This window comes from Podarcis bocagei, assembly GCF_964188305.1.
Source record: "Podarcis bocagei genome assembly, chromosome: 13".
NCBI classification, from domain to species: Eukaryota; Metazoa; Chordata; class Lepidosauria; order Squamata; family Lacertidae; genus Podarcis; species Podarcis bocagei.
In genome coordinates this window covers 39,375,334-39,397,284 of record NC_138138.1, presented here as the reverse complement: position 1 = coordinate 39,397,284, position 21,951 = coordinate 39,375,334, and the positions used below count along the sequence as shown (strand labels likewise).

Here is a 21,951-nt window from a genome sequence, read left to right as displayed (position 1 = left end):
GTTTCAGTGTATCTGAAGAAGTGTGCATGCACACGAAAGCTCATACCAAGAACTAACTTAGTTGGTCCTTAAGGTGCTACTGGAAGGAATTTTTTTATTTTGACTATGGCAGACCAACACGGCTACCTATCTGTAACTGATTCCCGGACTGTCCGTGGGCTGGATTTAGAAGGCGATTGGGCCAGATTCGGCCCCTGGGCCTTAGTTTGCCTACCCATGCCCTATAACGTGGATTGTTCAATTCTGACAAGCCTTCAGAATGTGGCAAACAGTGGAAACAGCCTAGCTCGTATCATGTGAGATGTCACAAACAAAGGGACAAAGCTGTGCTCAGTTGAGGAGCACATGGAAGAAGGGGTGCATGGCCCCAGGGACTACTCACTGAACTGCCCCCCCCCCAAATGCACTAACCAGCTTCCACGCCAGTGGTGACTGCAGAAATACAGTGGGTTGCTCTTACTTAATGGATTTCCGATGGTGAAATCCAGATTAAATATGGAAAATAATGTGGGCTGGTGCTTTGATGATGTCAACATTAAAAAAAAAAGTATGTGCACGCACAGCATTTATTCCACCATAAACACCCATCTAGTAGCAGCCTAACTCTCAGTGCTTCTCCCTAATTCGAAGTGTGGCCATTTTAGGGGAGCAGGAGATCAAAATTCCCTGAAACCTTACACAGATACAATTTTTTTCCAGAATTCCGGGCAGCGTGAGAGGGACAAATAAATCCAGGCTGTCAGGAGGCTGTCCCCTCACTTTCTTTTATTTCCCTTGTGGCTTTTTGGACATTGACAGGGCTAAGCCCACCCAGGTACGTCCCCTTCTTTGGCTTCCACTGGTGTGTTGCCCCTATAAACCCCACTCACCTTTACAGGCCTTGCTGCTCACCATGGGCCTGCTGAGGTCACGCTTGAAGCCTGGCAGGCAGTACTGGCAGTGGCGCCCTGCTGTGTGGTGGCGGCAGTTCAAGCAGATCCCACCGCTTCGGCGCCCCGAGAGTTCGAAGAGCTCCATGCTGAACCGGCAACGGTGGGAGTGGAGGTGGCAGTCGCAAGCTGAGGATGCAGGAAGGGGGTCTGTCAGCTCTGCCAGCTGCGCCCTCCCAACCCTGTGGAAATCTTGTCCCCACCCAAGAACCCCCATCACCCCCTGCACCCCTGGAGCCCCTCACCTCTGTAGATGCATGCCCCAGTCCCCAATTTCTCCTTGAACAAAGGCCGGCCCTGCCAGTAGTCAGGGTACACCTTTGTCCGAGACCCTGGATTACATTAGTGTTTGCCTGTACCAGTGATAATGGTCCAATACTCAAAACCATGGGTGGAGAAACTTGTTCATCTTTGTTCATTCTCTTCTAGGCAACCACCCAGGGGCCACAAATCAGTGGTGGGCAGGGTTAGAAGCAAAAGTGGGTGGAGCAAGAAATTTTTCTTTTGTACAGTGGCTTGTTTCTTCACACGCTCGCATACCTCTGCCTTCCTTTCATCCAGGAAAGCAAGAAGCAAGGACACATTCTAGCCAGGCAAAAACACCCTAGGAGGGGTGGAAAGCAGGGCAAGTGGGATATGTGCTTAGGGAGGACGTGTGGCCTGGAGAAAGCCCCAAGGGCCAGACAGAGAGGCCTGGAGGGCCACATTTGGTTCTCCTAGCCTGAGATTCCCAACCTCTGCCCAGCTGGTAGAGCATGAGACTCGGGGTCATGGCTTGCAGCCCCACATTGGGCAAAAGGATCCTTTCATTGCTGGGGATTGGACTAGAAATCAGTGGTTCCCAAATTTTTTTTGGCCATGCCCCACCTAAGCATCTCTAAAATCCTGATGCCCCCCTCCCTGTGACATATAATTGTTATTATTCAAAAAGTAAACTCCTATTCATGTGGAGGAAGCCTAAAAGGCCATTAACTGTTAATAACTCATTCTTGAACTGCTCCCCTTAAAAATTAAATTGTCCCTCTCTGGGGTGATTCCTTGTAGTCTCTTCCAACTCTACAGTTCTGTGATACGTGGAATTGTGCTGCAAAAGCCCTCGAGGCTGTTAAACGTGGTTGTAAGAATGTGAGCAGGGCTACGATCTAATACACAAAGCTAAATCTTGGAAGAGGGGGCCCAAGGAAACTTGGGCCACAATCACACCATAAATTTAAAATGCTGTGATGCCACAGCCATGGCTACCCCCATGGAATTATGGGAGCAGTAGCTGCTTAAGGGCTGTTCAGAGACCCCTATTGCCCTCACAGGACTACAATTCCCAGAGTTCCCTGTGAAGAGGGATTGATTGTTAAGCCACAGCTCTGGAGAGGAAACCCAGTCAGACACGGACCAGGAAAACCCGGACTTGTGCCTAGAAATGTGTCACGAAAGGAAATGTGGATGTGCTCTAAATGAGCAGCCCAGCCCAGCTGTGGACACGCAGTAACTCTCGGCCTTGCACGCTCAGCCTCTCCCTCTGCCTCACCCACACACTCATGCGCGTCTTTGGGGGTTGCCCGCTGCCAGGGCCTGTCCCAGTAGAAGGCTTTGCAGGTGTCGCACTCCAGCCCGGCTGTGTTGTGGCGGCACTCGCACTGGGGCGCCCCTCCGTCCCGGCCGGCTGCGCACCGTGAGGCGTGTCCGTTGCATTTGCACCGGGCCCCAACCTGCAGCTCGGCCACTCCGTAGGACGCCTCCTTCCTCCGCAACCCCAGCGTCCGTGTCGGGTGCATGCGGTCGAACGACACGCGGAGGTCGGTGGCTGTGACCCAGTCCTGGAGCACGGGGCTGTACTCAAACATCCTGGCAGAGGGACGGCCTGCCAGGGGCATAAAGGCCACCAGCCCCCCGGTCAGAGGCTTGGGGGCCGTTTGGGCTTCGACACAAGCCGCCTCGTGCTCCATGGCCTTCGGGATGGCGGTGGTTGGCGGCAAATGGTAACGCCGCCGGCAGTGGGTGGAGAAGAACTGGAAGGGCACCCAGGTCCGCCCGTAGTCCATCGACTTGTAAATTGCGAGGGATTCTGGCCGCGGGGAGCAGAACCGCAGAGCCACGTAGAGAACTTCCACCCGGCGCCCTAGAGCCAAAGTCAGTGTGGCGTTAGCCGCCGGCTGGGACCACCAGCAAGTGGCGCTGCCCTCGGCGTCGGTGAGGAACTCTGGCAAGTGGGCGCTTTCTTTGCAGCGCTGGCAGAATTTCGAGGCTGGGTCAGCGGAGTCCCGGAAGGCGCACAGTCGTCCGGGAGGGTTCCCGCACGTGCTGGATGCTTCCACCAGGCGCCCCGAGGCCACTTCGGAGAGTTCAGGGAGGCAGTAGTGCGGGTGATGGTTGGCATCGTAGCAGGGATCGCGAGGGTCCGACGCCAGGCCCAGGAGGAATGGGAGGAAAACTGCAAAGCCCCATGGGAAGTGAAGCATCTCTAGGGGGGCAGGAGGGGAATGAGCCAAGTGTCGAAAGCTAACTATACATCACCTGGAAAAGAAGGAGGGAGATAATGGTTGTAGTTGAACTGCTGTTGACAATCAGGGAAGAAGAAAAGGTCACAATTGTTATGTTGGAGGGGGCAGAACCTCAGTTTGCTATGTATTTTATTGATTTGGGGGGGGCGTATCTGCCCCCCGGGCTAAGCCCATGCACAATAGCACAACAAAAGCAAGAGGCAGTGTTGTAAATAAAAATATGCCCTTTTCCCTTATGGGGTATCCAAGAGCCCATATAGAGTCCTTACATAGGTTCCCTATTGGTAGGAGAAAATAACAGAGGCCAACCAGAGAATATTGAGAAGCAAAGCAGCTAGTAAGCTTGATCTTTATTGATCTGTTGCAACAGGGTACCCCCCTCACACGCAGGAGAGGAAGAGGACCCAGAACAATGGCCTGCAAGGCCTTATAAAGACTTTTGAAATTCCCCTTCTCTAGATCAGGACCACCCCCAGAAACATTATGCATACATCACAGAAGGGGTGTAACCTAAGACCACCCCTCAGATACATCCCACCTACATCACAGAAATTTAAATGTTGTTTTTCTCTTCTCCTTGTTTATCTCCTGTCTAGCAGGTTCCTTGATTGGATTTTCTGGGGAGCCTGGCCATTCTTTTGTAATGCTAAAATACTTATTTCCTGGGCCAGGTCACAGGCTCACACCTTATTCAAACACAGATTAAAGGAAGAGACAATGGGGAGGCTTTTCCATTTTTAACCTTGCAGAGAAAGGATTTGGTCAGTTTAGGAATCAAAATGGTTCCACGTTGGCCTTCCTGTACTGATCTATGTATGTGCAGTTATGAACATTACTATATATCTAAAACCATAAAATTCCTATCACAATTTCCCCCCTCTGGGGCTAGAATTTTTCTTAAAAATTTTTGCCCCACAAATAATAACATCGTATGTTGTAAATGGATGTCTTTGTATGAATATATCATAACACATGTTGCGTTTTGCTACTAAATTACCTGTGGCATTCTAACACTTTGGGAGAGACCATTTACTCAATAGTGTTCTATGCTTTACACCTAGCAGGAAGGTAAGGTCCACTAATGACTGAAAAGTGCAGTTTGCTTCCCCCCCGCCATTTTTGTGTTCTCAGGTGTCAAGGTAGCTCTTCTGTGGTCTCACACTGACATAGTGCTACAGCAACACATCTTGTCTGTTGAATCCCCTCAGGGCTTTCATTTAACCATGTCGCCTGGCATTCACCATAGCTGGCACAGGTTTTGGGCATCTCGTGAGGGAGAGGTCTTCGCCTTGGCCTTTAGCTATGGGATTTTATTATAGGCTGTGGTCTTGGGCTCATGAGAAGTTGCTCACTTGCACTTAAAGGACCAAAAAGCTAATTGCAGCCTGGATACACTTGCCCAATTCAAACTGAGTCCAATTTGAATTTATCTTGCCCCATGGTTCTCAAGTCTTCAAACCAATCTGTTAAAAGAAAACCATTCTTAACAAGGGCAGTTGTCCAAATAAGTCAATTTAAGTCTATAAGGAATCATTCCTGCTAAACCAAAGCATATCCACCTTCATGTACCTGGTGTTTTATGGGTCCAGAAGTTTGTCATTGGCAAAAAGAGGTTTAACACATATTAAAATGGATAGGGAAAGTTGGCAGAGTGCCAGGTGGAACAATGTGGTTATAAATTGATGTAAACATTGGACTACACAATAGTGTGAGCTATTAGAAAGTATAAAATGCATGAGAATTCTCCATTGGTGTGTAAGCAATAAGACATTAAACATAAAAACAGTTACACACAGAAAAAAAAATTGCCCCCCTTTGTGGAAATCACACTGTCAGACACATTTCAACATTCTTACATAATAACACATAATACAAAACAAAATAATTAAATATCTGTTGCATATCTTGACACAATTGTGATCTTTTACGTATGTATCTTTTGAATCCTGGAGCAGAGGCTTGAGGTTCAAGTGAAAAAATGTCCTTGCAATTCAACTCCTCCCCCCTTTGTCAGTTCAACCCCTCCCCCCTCAGTCTATAGCCTTTGAAAGAGATAACTGTGGGCACTTTGAAAACTCTGGTGTTGCAGGTCTTGTGAGTTGAGGGGTTGTTGCTGCTTTTCATCATTGCACATCTGTAGAAGTGATATCCTGTAAGGGGGCAGGGTTTTGGGGAGACTTAAAAACACAGTTAGACAAGAAGGATGTCCTCCAGTTTCCATGGGAAGCTGCAAATAATAAAAAATCTTAGCACATTAAGCATTTTATTTATTTCAATATTATTATCACATTTCCACATAATTACTGTTATTATTGTTGTTGTTCTTTTCATATTATAAAATAAAAAATTACTCCACATGTAGAGAAAGAGAACTGTAAAAATACAAGAAAGGTTAAAAAATAAAAGGAAAGCAAAAAATTAGATTACCAGTTAGATGAAAACAAACTTGACACAAAAACATCAGATTCAGAAAAGAACTATTATTAAATATATTATCAAAACCACGCAGATTACTACTAGACTGAAAAAAATACAAAGGTTAAAAAATACAAAAGAAAGCAAAAAAATTAGATTACCAGTTAGATGAAAACAGACTTGACACAAAGACATCAGATTTAGAAAAGAACTATTATTAAATATATTATCAAAACCACACAGATTACTACTGGACTGGGGGGGGAAAGGGAAAACAATGGGGAAAACTTAAAATTCACCATGTGCTATCCAATAAAAGAACTTCATGAAACTGACTTTCAACATGTGATGAACATGTCCCCAAAGTAAAACACACACACACAAATGACCTATGAGGAACCAAAAATAAATAAATGCTAAGACACACAATTAATAAGTAACCTGAAGTAATCTGTTTTGGCATTCTAACATCCCAAATGAAAATAAAAGAGTGTTTCTTGATGTGACAACATCAGCTGTAATGTTAATACTGGGAAATGAGTTAATACCAATAAAAAATGAATGGCAATTTTAAAGTTGTGCAAGTAACTTGCACTAGCCAAAATGACAGAATTAATAAGAAATGCTCAGGCCAAAGGTAAACAAGTACCATTCCACAAACAATGTTTGGTTGTGCTTCGATTAACTTCATAGACATCATGGAGAAACTGATTAAATAAATGAAAACAGATTATTTGTAACTTAAAAAAAATGTCAAAGGCACAAAGAGATAGAGGTCACTAATACAGAAGGGATTCAGACTTGTTTCACAGAACAGAAAGAAAGTTGCTGTTTGGCTTTTAGGGAAGAAAGACAAAAGAGAAACAAATGCAATTACTTTTTATATACACACACACACACCAAAAAAAAAAACAAAAACAAAAACAAAAACTTATAAAATTTAAATTCCATTGGGAGGCGAACCTTTTGTTAGCCCCTGGGGCAAGACATTAAGGGTGATTTCCCTCAATGGTTCAAAGTTTTACATAAAGAAATTTGTATAGGTTTCAGGCTCTCCAAACCTTCTCTCTCCCCCCCCTCCTTTCTCTCTCTCTCTCTCTCTTTTGTAAGCTGATCTAGCCTCTGTGCATGTGCAGAGTTCATGTCTCAGCAAACCTTTTATACCATTGAAAATGTTGCATCTTTTGGCTCAATTAGAATAAGGAAGGGAAAGGTAAGGAGTAGATTTTAAAAATAGGGTTAGATTTTAAAACAAAAAAGAGAAACTCAGCAATTCAAGTATTCACCATTCAGCCCAAGCTTCCTTTATGTACAGGAAAGGGCTAATATCCCTCTGGCCATTCGCGGAACAATCAACCGCTCTCTTATTTATGAGTAAAAATGGCCAGGTAAGGAGTGGTTTTTTTTAAAATAGGGTTAGATTTTAAAACAAAAAAGAGAAAATTCAGCCCAAGCTTCCTTTATGTACAGGAAAGGGCTAATATCCCTCTGGCCATTCACGGAACAATCAACCGCTCTCTTATTTATGAGTAAAAATGGCCAGAGCGTTAGAATTCATAGGATTTTTTAACATTCTCAGTCATTTCAGCCTTACCATTTGCAGACAAATTTTACTGCCCCTTTATTTACAGGATTGGTCAAGGCGCATTCTACTTGACTATATGAATTTTTATGTGCTTAAACTTTGAATAGACTTTTAAGTTTGATTTTTTTTTTTTAATAGTAGACAAAATGATAAATACTGTAATCACTCAACTGCCTGATATCACCAGTTCTGCTTCAAACATCATGGCTTCACCTCACACCTTTTAAAAAAACAAAGAGCAAATCTGGGCTGAATTTCAACTCATCAGCCACAAATTGGGAAAGTTGAAAGGGACCTGGGGTCATCTAGTCCAACCCTAAAATACAGGTTTCATAGCAAGATTTGTACTACCAGAAACACACACATTCACCTCTCACCTTTAAAAACAAGGAGCAAATCTGGGCTGGATTTCAACTCATCAGCTACAAATTGGGAAAGTTGAAAGGGACCTGGGGTCATCTAGTCCAACCCTAAAATACAGGGTTCATAGCAAGATTTGTACTACCAGAGAGACACACACATACTTATGTACACAGACACAACTGGGGAAGAGACCACACGCCATGCGCCTATCATGTACTAAGGAAGAGGAAAATAAAAGTACCCAATTCTTTTAGCAGATCTTGAAGCTAGTTTGAGTGAGAGTTTACTTCCTTAGACTAAAGAGTGAAAGTTCCTAGATAAATTATCTTTAAAGACTGAAGTGAACATTTTTCCTAAGATAGGGAGAGGATCTCTTATAAAGCATAGTTAAAACAGCCATAGATTTGATTTAAAAGGAATACAAAAGTGACAATTTTTCCTGAACTTGCAGAGGAATAGTAAGCCTGCCTAATCTATGCCCCCCCCCTTGCAGTTTCCTTTAAAGGAAGCTTACTCGGAAGTAAATTTACCTGGCACAGAATAAGAAGGAGAAGGGAAAAAAAAAACCCTGAAAGAGACAGAGTGAAACAAGGGGGGGCATGTTCTAAGAAAAGAGGCCAGGACGTCTTATAGAGACTGATATCAGGAGCCTTACAATAACTTTTCTGTCCAACCAGATCAAAGTTAAAACTGGACTCAGATATTTTTCTTAGAAGGAACACCATACTTTCATAGGCATATGCTTAATGAAATACATACACTGCATTTTAGCTTGAGAGAGCAGTTGTGCTCAACTAGGCTTTTGCAGCAGAAACATTAGGTTAACTTCTCCTTCTCACAAACTCAAAAGTTACAACAAACATCATTTGCCATTAGACTTAGAATCACCCTCCTCACTTAAAACTAGAAGAAAGAGGTGGGGTAATCCCCCTTTCAGAACACAAGTAGCACGTATACAGGATTTCACCACTTGGGAGGGAAACTCTCTTTTAGAGCCTCTCTCAAATAACAAACATTTGCACACTCCATTCTCCATTTTGTTTTGTTTTAAGATTGATAAGGTTCAACATGGCTTCCTTAGATTTAGAATTTGGAGCAAGCTTGCATTTTTATTTTAGATGGCATATTTAAGATAAGCAGCTGCTGGATGTTGCCTAAGTACAATTTAAACACTGGAAAAACGTTTCTTAAACACAAATTGAAGGGGACTGTCAGAGTCCAGGCGGGAAGTAAGCACCAACTGGGCTTCTTTCACGCCAGGGGTCTGGGGACTATTTTTCTTTTGACTGAGGTGCACCCATTTTCAATTAAAAGGGTTTTGGACCTGGGCAAAACTCCGAAGGGTCCGGAAAAGGGGAAACCTGGACAAAAAAAAACTTGGGGATACCTGGACAAATCTCCGATGGGAAAACTTGGGGATCCAAGGGAAAAAACCTGGGGATACCTGGACAAATCTCCGAGGGGAAAACCTGGGGATCCGAGGGGAAAACTTGGGGAAACCTGGACAAATCTCCGATGGGAAAACTTGGGGATCCAAGGGAAAACTTGGGGATACCTGGACAAATCTCCGAGGGGAAAACTTGGGGATCCAAGGGAAAAAACCTGGGGATACCTGGACAAATCTCCGAGGGGAAAAACCTGGGGATACCTCACTTAATCTCTATTCTACAACTCACAGCAACCTCCCTGCCTTTTACAATCTAACTCAGAGTCCCTACTGAACGCTTGCACACTTGCAATGCCAGATTGAGACTCAGAAATGACAAAGAAGGAAAGGAATCAGGTGCCCTTGCTTTCTCCGCTCACAGGTCATCTCTAACAAAGATCGCCATGGCAGAGGTGCGGCTACACCTGGGAGTTATAGTTTTGGGAATTATAGTTTTCAGTGCAGAAGAAATTGCACAACCTTTCTGGGCAAAACTCCGAAGGAATAGGTTGGCATACAGAGTTAAGTGGAAGAAATCACACACAACCTTTGCCTGGGCATACTCCGAAGGGCTAAGGCTGGTGTTGAGATCGAGGGGACAGAAAGGAGTCAAGAGTTAAAGTGAGGAAAGAAGTAAGGATTTGAGAAGTATAGGTTTGCTGTGGTTTGCAGAATCCCACCCCACTACCCATTTTTCCTACTCATACTCACTTCGCAAGCGCTGTCCTGGTGATCCCGGGATCTCTTGACTGGTTGTTTAAGGCCGGCCTGATCAAGCTTTGCTTCCCCTGGTTAGCCTCGCTGAACTCCAAGTTATTGCCAGACCCTGGGACCGATGGAAGACTGGTTATTCCTCCTGGCAAACTGCCTGGTGCGCGCTGGATAACCAGTCCTTCCTCGTTTCCAGAATCCGGGTAACCAAAAGTCCCTTCGTGCGTGGTCGCCATCTGTTGTAAATAAAAATATGCCCTTTTCCCTTATGGGGTATCCAAGAGCCCATATAGAGTCCTTACATAGGTTCCCTATTGGTAGGAGAAAATAACAGAGGCCAACCAGAGAATATTGAGAAGCAAAGCAGCTAGTAAGCTTGATCTTTATTGATCTGTTGCAACAGGGTACCCCCCTCACACGCAGGAGAGGAAGAGGACCCAGAACAATGGCCTGCAAGGCCTTATAAAGACTTTTGAAATTCCCCTTCTCTAGATCAGGACCACCCCCAGAAACATTATGCATACATCACAGAAGGGGTGTAACCTAAGACCACCCCTCAGATACATCCCACCTACATCACAGAAATTTAAATGTTGTTTTTCTCTTCTCCTTGTTTATCTCCTGTCTAGCAGGTTCCTTGATTGGATTTTCTGGGGAGCCTGGCCATTCTTTTGTAATGCTAAAATACTTATTTCCTGGGCCAGGTCACAGGCTCACACCTTATTCAAACACAGATTAAAGGAAGAGACAATGGGGAGGCTTTTCCATTTTTAACCTTGCAGAGAAAGGATTTGGTCAGTTTAGGAATCAAAATGGTTCCACGTTGGCCTTCCTGTACTGATCTATGTATGTGCAGTTATGAACATTACTATATATCTAAAACCATAAAATTCCTATCACAGCAGGAATGACTGGAACATTTCTGGTATGATTAGCTGCAGGATTTCAGCAGGAAGCTATGGGAGATGCATGGATTGGAAATAGAGCAGTATGTCTGCCCCAAAACGTATGCAGGTGCAAACAGTTTTGAAAGTGGTATTGTGTATGACCACTCAATACCATCATGAGTGCTAATTCACCCACTTTCCCCACTTTTTCTCCCTCGTCCTCTTAAGGACTACTACTGTACATGTAAAATGCAATAAATGTGAGGCTGTTGTTCTGCTGCATGCAATCTAAAGGTTTCCCCCTCAAGATCTCACTCCTCTTGCAAAATGCCACATTCTCCTAGTGTTCAAAGTACAGTGGTACCTCAGGTTAAGTACTTAATTCATTCCGGAGGTCCGTATTTAACCTGAAACTGTACTTAACCTGAAGCACCACTTTAGCTAATGGGGCCTCCTGCTGCTGCGACACCGCCGGAGCACGATTTCTGTTCTCATCCTGAAGCAAAGTTCTTAACCTGAAGCACTATTTCTGGGTTAGCGGAGTCTGTAACCTGAAGCGTATGTAACCTGAAGCGTATGTAACCTGAGTTACCACTGTACAATATTTTGCCACTGGGAAAATGTGACCCATGGAGCTACGGTTCCCAGAATTCCCTGCGAAGAGGACTGTTAAACTACTCTGTCAATTGTAGCTCTGTGAGGGGGATCTGTGGTCTCCTGAGAACTCTTCAGCCCCCTTAACAAACTTCCCACAATTCTTTGGGGGAAGCCAGGACTGCTTAAAGCGCTATGATACTGCTAAATAAACAGGGTATTTGTAGAAGCCCCAAAATAGGATGCCCCTGCGGGTGGCCACTCCTTGGTAATCACTAGTAGGGAGGTGAATTTGTGTGCGCACACACACACCCTGCAAGTTGTCGTTGCACCTGTTCTTTGCTCTGTGATCATTCATGGAACAATAATTCACACACACATATATCTCAACAACCCGCTTCAATCTAGAAACTAGGCCCAAAGAGCCAAATAGATGAGAATTTAATGAGCATGAGAAACTAGCTTTAAACCCCCTTTTCACAGTAGAGGCACGAATGGGAATTAACCCGGTCCCAAGGGCTGGGGGTGGGGGAGAGAAATAAAGGGAGGAGGTAATAAGCAATGAGGGGTTGCATCTGGTTATTAGTGTGTGGGTGTGGGTGTAGAGAGAGAGGAGGGCATAACTTGAGAGCGGTGTGCGTCCAAAAATAAATGACTGCTCAAGGAGTGCTAATTTGTGGGATTATGATAAGCCAAAATTCTCAATTTTCCCTGCGTGCCAGCACAGCTGGGGGTTGAGTAAACATGTTAGTTCCCCAAGGAGGCCACAGCTATTGCACTTCAGGGCAGAAAAAAAGTATGGAGGGTGAGAGGAAATGGAGAAAAGTTTGTCCCCGCTCTATGGGGCAGCAGCAGGCTTCTCTTAGCAACAATCAAACCTAGGGATCGAGGAGTCCTCATCTGTGGGTTAGGATAGGTGAGATATTCATTTTTCTCTGTGTTCCTTATTGATCCTTAGGGTTGCCAAATAACCAGAAGGAAATGCTGCCTGGCTTATTCTTATGGCATCCTAAAAGCAACACGACAGGCTAATAATTTGATTACAACACTTTATATAGCTACTAAATTGTATCTTCAATTTAGTGGCATACAATATATACAAGGTAACACCAACTAATGTGACTTCAGAAAATTTCCCAAAGTAGGGGATTTTTTCGGTGGTGTATCAAACAGAGAATGATTCAAGCTTGAGGCAACAAGTATAAAGTCCAAACCACAGCATGGATGTGCCTGGTTATATTCAAGACTTATTCATATATTTAGCAGTGAACAAGCTGAAAGAAGTCGGTGCTCCAGAGGCAGTAGCAGGGTAGCGACGCTCAGATAGGCGTAACCCCAGATTTTTGTGTTTGCAACACAGGGGGTCTTGGCTGGCTTATTCTTTATGCTTTATCTCAAGAAATCAACATAGAGAAACATTATGCCCTGTAATGCCTGTGAATCCATCAGGTGTTAAAAGGCAGAGCTATGGCCACTGGTTGAAAAGTTGGCAATCCTATAACTTGCTGTTGAAATGGAATACTCAAGATGAAACGGTGAAATCTGCTATGATTAAATGGGCACAAGATGTTGGACATAATATTATGATGGCGGACTGGGAACAGTTATGGACCACTGGTATGAAGTTTACGGCATGTAGTGCCTTAAAAGAGAATTTAATGAAAATGATTTACAGGTGGTACATAACACCAGTCAAGCTTGCAAAAATTTACCATTTGCCCGATAATAAATGTTGGAAATGTAATGAAACTGAAGGTACATTCTTTCATCTTTGGTGGACATGCCCAAAGATTAAGGCATTCTGGGAGATGATCTATAATGAAATGAAAAAGGTATTTAAATATACCTTTCTGAAGAAACCAGAGGCCTTTCTCCTGGGCATGGTCGGCCAATTGGTGCCAAAGAAGGATAGAACTTTTTTCATGTATGCCACAACAGCAGCAAGAATAATTATCGCAAAGCACTGGAAGGCACAAGATCTACCCACCAGGGAAGAATGGCAGATGAAGCTGATGGACTGCATGGAACTGGCGGAAATGACTGGTAGAATCCGAGACCAGGGAGAAGAGTCGGTGGAAGAAGATTGGAAAAAAATTAAAGTATATTTACAAAAATATTGTAAAATTAATGAATGTTAGAAGGATGCTGGAATGAAGTTATATGGCTTTAGCAGAAATGTTATAAAGAATTAAGTAAAAATAGATTGTTAATGGACCAAAGTGGAAAATTTAAGGTTAGGGTGTTTTAAGTTAAATTTTAGAACAAAAATTGAGAAAGATGGAAAGGACTTGCTGAAATAGTTAATTGAACTAGAATACAAAAAAGGGAGGTGTGAAGAGATCGATGAAACAAGTATATGAAAGGTAAAGACATGGAAAGGTTGGATGTGTTTTTAAATGTTTTTGTTTTGTTTCTTTGTGGTTTTATTGTATTTTTTTCTTTTTTGTTTTTTATGTATTGTATTGCTTTGCTTTGTTTAACTCTTTTTCTTCTTTTTGTAATTTTTGTAATTTTTAAACTTTTAATAAACATTACTTTAAAAAAAGAAAAGTTGGCAATCCTATTGTTGATTTAATGTGAACCAGATTCTGTCTGGCTGTCATTGTTCATTATTTGTCATCGTGTGTGTGTGTGTGTATTTAAAAAATAAATAAAGGCAAGCAACACACAAAACACATTCATTCTACAAGTTTTGACATGCACCATCCACATATCGCTGCCAATACTTAAATCTCCAGCTGTGACATTATAACTTGTACCCAAAGACCCAGTGAAGATATATCTTAGGGGTTCCAGATCCACCCACACCTAACTCACAGATGATATCATTGTAACTCTATCTAGTGCTTCCTAACTTGCTCAGTACGGCCCTCCAGATGTTGTTGGACTACATCTTCCACCATTCCTGACCATTAACCATGCTGGCTGGGCCTGATGATGGGTGCTGGAGTCCAAACAACATCTTGGAGGGCCACAGGTTCCCCATTCCTGGCAATCCAGGCCAAGGAAAGACTAATAATGCTTTCCAGGCAGAGAACATCTGCTCCTATGGGAAAACGAGCCAAGGTTTCACTCATATGATTTGTAAAGGAGATCTCTTCTTTATATGTGTCCATACCGCATTTTGGGGACGCAGGTGGCGCTGTGGGTAAAACCTCAGTGCCTAGGACTTGCCGATCGTATGGTCGTCGGTTCGAATCCCCACGGCGGGGTGAGCTCCCGTCTTTCGGTCCCAGCTCCTGCCCACCTAGCAGTTCGAAAGCACCCCTAAGTGCAAGTAGCTAAATAGGTACCGCTTTATAGCGGGAAGGTAAACGGCGTTTCCGTGTGCTGCGCTGGTGCTGGCTCACCAGAGCAGCTTCGTCACGCTGGCCACGTAACCCGGAAGTGTCTCTGGACAGCGCTGCCCCCCCCGGCCTCTTAAGTGAGATGGGCGCACAACCCTAGAGTCGGACACGACTAGCCCGTATGGGCAGGGGTACCTTTACCTTATACCGCATTTTGCAGCCATTCGTACATGCAAAAAGAAGCTGCCAACTTTTTAATTTAGAGATGCTGACCATATAACCATGCCAGCTGGAAACAACCTGCAGGAGAGGTCGGAGGAAGAATCAGGGCAACAGCTGGCTGGTCAGAGGGCAGGGCTTGTAGGAAGCTGGCAGGGTTACCATTGAATGCATAGCCAAAAAATGAGAAAATGTACCCACCCCAAGAGTTGACAGGTTTGCACAAAATTTGCATGGGCACAGATGCAAAGTTAGAAATAACAGGCATCATTTAAATAGAAATAAAAAAAAGCATAGTGAGAGAGATTGTGACCTAGTGACCTCTGTGCCTTCTCAGTTTGCTGCCCTGGTGCTGCTAACCGTTAATGGGAAACTTCAAGACCCCTCCTGCTCGCCTTTCTGGGGGTTCTTCAACCTTTCAAACAGGAGGCCAAATAGTAGGACACATGTCCCCCCCTTCCCCCTCCGGAACAAAGGCAGGAGCTGATTGGTTAGGGAGTGGAGCCAGCAGGAGCCAGGGCAAAACTTGGCAGGTCAGGATGATGGTCTGGAGGGCTGGAACAGAGCTAGGATGGAATCTGGAAAGAGCAAGACTGTAAGGCAAAAATCCCAAATCCTAAACTAGAGCAATATCTAACAGGTCATTTGATGGGCAATACCTGGCCAAAATCCAGAGTTAATGAACTTTCCAGATTCCCAAACTGGACCCCTGGAAGAACACGGTTATCCTCATCTAACCAAACGCCTTTAGGAGATACTAAATGCACTTTTAGTGTGTCATTTTTGTAAAAACACGCAGTGTGGGGGGATTAGAGAAGACACTATAAGCCACAAACTGTGAAATCTGTGATTGACTGCTTTGGGGTGTGTTTTTATTTTATTTTATGACAGTCCTGAATAAGGTTTGAGACTCAAGTGAGACAGTCAATTATGGGATGGGCTGAGGCGCTGATGGAGGTCTGGCGACCCTAGAAGCCTGATCTCCTGTTTCTTCTCCCTTGATAGGGGATAATCCTTGGAAGAGAGGAAAGTGATGCCTCTGTCTTGTCTCTGATTTCTCCCCCCTCACACACACTAATCACTAATTGCCTGGGGGGCTTTGATTGCGGAGCATTCCTCAGCCACCAGGGAGGTCTCTCCTGTCTCCTGCAGTGTGTGTGGCTCCTTCTCACTGACCGGCAGGCAGTTCCTTGTTCCCAGGCACGGTTGGACCCCCATCCCCATAATCTTCCCCTCTTCTGCAAGGATTGCTTTTGTAATTTCTCCCATGGAGGTCTAGGGGTCTGACATGTGTTGGAACTAGACATCCACGTGGATTTTTTTTAAAAAAAACAAAACCCCAAGAGAGTAATGAGTAGGAGTCTGTTCTGCAATAACTTTCCTGAAATTGGATGACCAGGCTCTAACCAGAAATGGGGTGACAAGGGGACCCTAAAGTACACCAGTGTGTGTGTTTGTCTCTGTGTGTGAGAAAGACACAGAGAGAGAGATATTCAGAACAGCCAGAACATAAATAACACCTAATCCGTCTGCAGTGATTTAATTGGATTAAATACGAATATAATCAAACCGTATTTAGTCACATTTAAAAGCAAGCACTCGGCAGTCATCCAACCGAATTTTATTTATTTATTTATTTGGCATATCTCCAGCTCAACTTTCATCACGGCTGTGGCTCAGTGTGGTTGCATTTGTACTTTGTATGCAAATAGTCACAGGTTCAATCCCAGCTAAAGCATCCACGACAGAGTAACAATGTAACTTCATCTAACTTCCTTACAAAGAAATCAGGATGAATGCTCATTAAATAGCCAATGCCATCTAATCTCCTTGCAAAAAAATAAAATAAAAATCAGGATAAATGCTTGATAAACGGGTTGTCTGGAAGCAGCCTGATTCAGTACAAGGCAGATTTCTTGGTCCCTAATAGATTCCAGTAGCATACAACACATAGGTGACAATACACAAGGATACAAAGTCAGCTAAAAGCAATCAAAACTATTAACCCACATCACAATTAGAACAGCGGCAAGAAACACAAGATTACAAAAGCTGCCATACTCTCAGTCAGTAAATGCTCTTGATGCTCCGCAAATGCCTGAGCAAATGGACAAGTCTTTACATGCTAAAAAAAACCGACAGAAGCATCTCAATCAAAAATACTTTCACAAGCGGAGAGCCACCACCAAGAAGCCCCAAAGTGTAAATGTAATATGTGAGGTCTGAGTTGAAAAATAATCGCAGTTCCAATTGGCATCGCTAGTTGGTGCTTGTGATAATAGAGCTGTATAAGATACACCAAAGAAAGTAGAAGTGTGCTGTTTAGCTTGTTTTTTTAGTTGCTCCGTTAATAGTTTCTTTTTTATATAAATTTTAATTGCTTTACTGATGATTTGTTCATTATTGAACACAATTTGTGTTGTGATGTTCTATTCTGTCATTGTTATTTATTGTTTACGAACCGCTTTGCGAGTCATAGAATCATAGAATCATAGAGTTGGAAGAGACCACAAGGGCCATCAAGTCCAACCCCCTGCCAAGCAGGAAACACCATCAGAGCACTCCTGACATATGGTTGTCAAGCCTCTGCTTAAAGACCTCCAAAGTAGGAGACTCCACCACACTCCTTGGCAGCAAATTCCACTGTCAAACAGCTCTTACTGTCAGGAAGTTCTTCCTAATGTTTAGGTGGGATCTTCTTTCTTGTAGTTTGGATCCATTGCTCCGTGTCCGCTTCTCTGGAGCAGCAGAAAACAACCTTTCTCCCTCCTCTATGTGACATCCTTTTATATATTTGAACATGGCTATCATATCACCCCTTAACCTCCTCTTCTCCAGGCTAAACATGCCCAGCTCCCTTAGCCGTTCCTCATAAGGCATCGTTTCCAGGCCTTTGACCATTTTGGTTGCCCTCCTCTGGACACGTTCCAGTTTGTCAGTGTCCTTCTTGAACTGTGGTGCCCAGAACTGGACACAGTACTCCAGGTGAGGTCTGACCAGAGCAGAATACAGTGGCACTATTACTTCCCTTGATCTAGATGCTATACTCCTGTTGATGCAGCCCAGAATTGCATTGGCTTTTTTAGCTGCCCACGTCACACTGTTGGCTCATGTCAAGTTTGTGGTCAACCAAGACTCTTAGATCCTTTTCACATGTACTGCTCTCAAGCCAGGAGTCGTGTGAATGAAAAGCAGCACAGGAATATAGTAAATCGAATCAATCAGTTATTTGCTTCTCATCAGCCCCAAGTATGGCTCGCCCTCCTTCCTGCACAGCACATACAACAAGACCTTACAGTGCACGTCTCCCAGCAAAGGGACACAGAGATGATCTTCCTCTAATGGCCATGAAACACTGGCCGGCAGGAGCTGATTTACTTTGTATTGAACAATTTCTCATTTGTTCCTTTTCTGCCTTACTCTTCTTCCATGAGGGAACTTAAGATGGCGTTTCCCAGACAGGCACTGACTAGCCCCAGAGACCCACTCAGCTTCGGCAGTTTTGTAGCATCATGCAGGCCTTGCCTTGAGCTCAAGGTGGTCACCTGGTTCTGCTCCCTATTTCATCCTCACAACCACTCTGCGAGGTATGTTAGGCCGAGAGACACCAACTGGCCCAAAGTCCCCCTTTGTGCTTCATGACTGAATGGGGATTTTTACATTCTGGTGTCCTGGGTCCCAACCCAACACTCCAACCAGCAAACGACATGAAAAAGCAATCACTGCCCCCCCCCCCCGGTGCTCGCAAGCTAAATGGAAGCAGGAGGAGAAAGAAAGAAAGAAAGAAAGAAAGAAAGAAAGAAAGAAAGAAAGAAAGAAAGAAAGAAAGAAAGAAAGAAAGAAAACCAGAGGTGAAATACTCTGAGCATGTGCCTGGCAGGAAACACAACCTGCTTCCACTCTTTGGCTGGGGTGTGTGTGTCAGGGAGTGTGGTTTTCAAGCTGTGTTGTGTGCTGCTGCTGCTGCTGCTACTGGAATGATTCCCCCTCTTTTTAAAGGAATGAATCACAGGTATTCCCCATTAGTCTCGACCAGTACAACTGCTGTTCTGTTCTTTTTTGCATGCTTCAAATGCTCCGCATAAAAGCCTCCCCTCTCCCTTTCCACTGCAAAGGGCGAAACGTCCCAAATTCGATTTTACGCCCCTCTCTGAAACTCTAAACATCCCCACTGACAACCGTTCTGTCTTCACACCTGCCATGGAGGGGCAGGGAAGGGGGAAAAAACACTTAAAAGCCGAGTCTGGGGTGTGGGCGGATGCTGGCGGCTCTACCATTATGGATGGAAAACTGACACAGTAACTAAAGAGAGGGGAGGAACCAATTTATTATTTCTATTATTATTATTATTATTATTATTATTATTATTATTATTATTATTAACAGCTCCTTCTCCTGCACCCCGCTCCTTCCGGTAGCAAAGGTTATTTTGACAAATTGGAAAAAAGGGGTTTTGAAAACATCTGGAACGTCAATAAATCATTTGTCAAACACAAAAGAAAAGCTGTTGTTTTAGGGAGGGGTGTGAGGATGCAGCGTTGCCAACTAACCCCCCAAGTTTCTGAAAAACAAGGGAACTCAAATTTCTGTGGGATGAGGGAACGGGAAGCATTAGGTACTATCTGATATCTGCTGAAGCCCAATTCACACAACTCAATTCACACAACCAAACGGGTGCAGCCTGTCTGGGCTCGATACAAATGCAACCAGCAACCAAAGGAGCATTTCTGGCATCTCCTGGAAACCACCCAGATAAAAGCTGATCTGCGCACATATATTTTTGAAAGCCTTGCTTGTTTGGTTTTAACTCAAGAGGCTGGAGCACTGCTCCAGGGCAGTCATTCAAGCAACCGCTCCCAAGAATTTAGCCCCCAAAGCTGTTTTCAAAGGTAGTGTTCCAAACATGAAACTCTTTTGCAAAGGCTCAGTCTGGAGACACGATGCAATAATAAGGATGAAAGGGACACTGAGCATGTACAGAGCGCTATTTGCACACCACTCTGTAACCATGAAAGTTCATGCAAACCTGAAACAACAGGTAAGGGAGAGGGCACCACTTTTAGAAGGCTCCAACCTCATAGTTCAACTTTCCTTCAAGGAGGCATATATACCGCATTTTTCACTCTATAAGACGCACCAGACCACAAGATGCACCTAGTTTTGGAGGAGGAAAACAAGAAAAAAAAATATTCTGAATCTCAGAAGCCAGAATAGCAAGAGGGATCACTACGCAATGAAAGCAGCAGTCCCTCTTGCTGTTCTGGCTTCTGGGATAGCTGCACATCCTGCATTCGCTCCATAAGACGCGCACACATTTCCCCTTACTTTTTAGGAGGGAAAAAGTGAGTCTTATAGAGCAAAAAATACAGTGTGTGTGTGTGTGTGTGTGTGTGTGTGTGTGTGTATATATATATATATATGCGTGCACACTCCTCAATTTTATAATCACAGCAAGCCTGTGAGGTGGATTCATCTGCAACAGAGAGTGAGAGTGACTGCCCTAAGGTCAACTTGTAATTTTCATGGCAGATCCTCGTTTGACACGAACCCCTATAATTTCTCTCTCTTAGAAAATAACTCATTTAAAAGATCTCCATCCCACCACCAGCAAGCAGATACCTATTTCTGTTAGTAGTGTTGATTCAAGGGACGTTGGCATTTGAAGCTGCTTTATCTCCTGCTCCCTTACACTATAGCTCTCTTTTTTCCTCCTTGGGAATGAATTAATTTCCTTTCAAGTTCTGGCTGTGAAAGAGATCTTAGTCCCTGCGTGGGGCACTTCTGCCCACAGACTGGGAGAAACAGGCCCTTCCCAAAGGGTTTGGGGGAAGATTCTTACATCTTCCCCCAAACCCTTTGGGAAGGGCCTGTTTCTCAAACTCTATCACCGTGCAAGATAAAAATTACTTTCGATGCTGCTGCCCTCACCCCATATCTTCTTGTATGTGGGGAGAAAGGGAATTATCTATCTCCTTTCCCTAAGTCACACAACTTTAGCCACAATCCACATCTATCCAATAATTTCTTATGAAGTACTGCATTCTGAGGTGTTCCCCACACTAAACCAGGCAGAGGGCCTTCTCGGTAGTGGCACCTTCCCTGTGGAATGCCCACCCTTCAGATGTCAAGGAGATAAAGAATTACACGACTTTTAGAAGACATCTAAAGGCAGCCCTCTATCAGGAAGTTTTTAATGCTTGATGTTTTCAGATATGGTATAAGCCTCCCAGAGTAGATGGGGAAACCCAGACAAATGGGCATGGTATAAATGATAAAAAATATTATTAAAATAATTAACCAGCTCCAGTTCGAACTGAGAAAAAAACCACAACCTTGCTATGTTTTAAGCCAGTGCAGTTATGTAAACGCAGCCAAAAAATTAATCGGGGCGTTTTTGGGACCCATCCTGCTTTAGAGATTGACACATCAACAGCACAGCCCTTAAAGCAAACTTAGATAAAGCTGGGGTGGGGGGGTTATACTGAAATAAGAAATTCAATTCTCCTAGCCCTACGATGTGCAAGTTGGAGGGGCTGATCCGCCCCTCACATGTTTATTAGATTTTACACTTTGACACTTCTTTCGCATCCCAGAGGCCAGGTGGTTGGAGACATTGCCACCCCAGGAGGGGGTACGGGAAGCATAAATCATGGCTAAAAGCGGCTCCCCCCCCCAACTATCCACATGACTGCCACCCCCCTCCTCCACCCGTTCTTGTACACAGGCCTGGCTCTGTACTAATTCGTTACACATATGTTGCATCACCTTCTCCAAGCATGCAGGGTGTGATGGCTGACGGCTTCAGCTCACAAATAGATCCAGGGTAGCAGAGGTGCCATTTAGAAAAGTCTGTGGGAAGGGAAGCACCCTCAAAACTTTCCCGGCCTTTTAAACTGCATGGGAAGGGCTGAGGGGGCATACCCAGGGCCGGATTTAGGTTTGATGAGGCCCTCAGCTACTGAAGGTAATGGGGCCCTTTATATGTCCAGCTATCCTTTGTTAACGACAAATTGTCGCTGTTCTTTTGTGTTGAATAT

At 44.2% G+C, this 21,951-nt stretch overlaps 1 protein-coding gene across 3 annotated transcripts in view; it reads right to left on the bottom strand.

Annotated features, from left to right (window-relative positions):
* Positions 1–21,951, bottom strand: part of NTN5 (netrin 5) — a 48,786-nt gene that overhangs the window by 7,242 nt on the left and 19,593 nt on the right. For all 3 annotated transcript variants that reach the window (XM_081168401.1, XM_081168403.1, XM_081168402.1), the window contains 2 exons: positions 2,455–3,440; positions 870–1,058 (listed from right to left, as the gene is read on the bottom strand). In XM_081168401.1, the coding sequence (XP_081024527.1) occupies positions 870–1,058; positions 2,455–3,385 (1,120 nt within the window). In that variant the 5' untranslated portion in view covers positions 3,386–3,440. The remainder of the gene's footprint in view (positions 1–869; positions 1,059–2,454; positions 3,441–21,951) is intronic.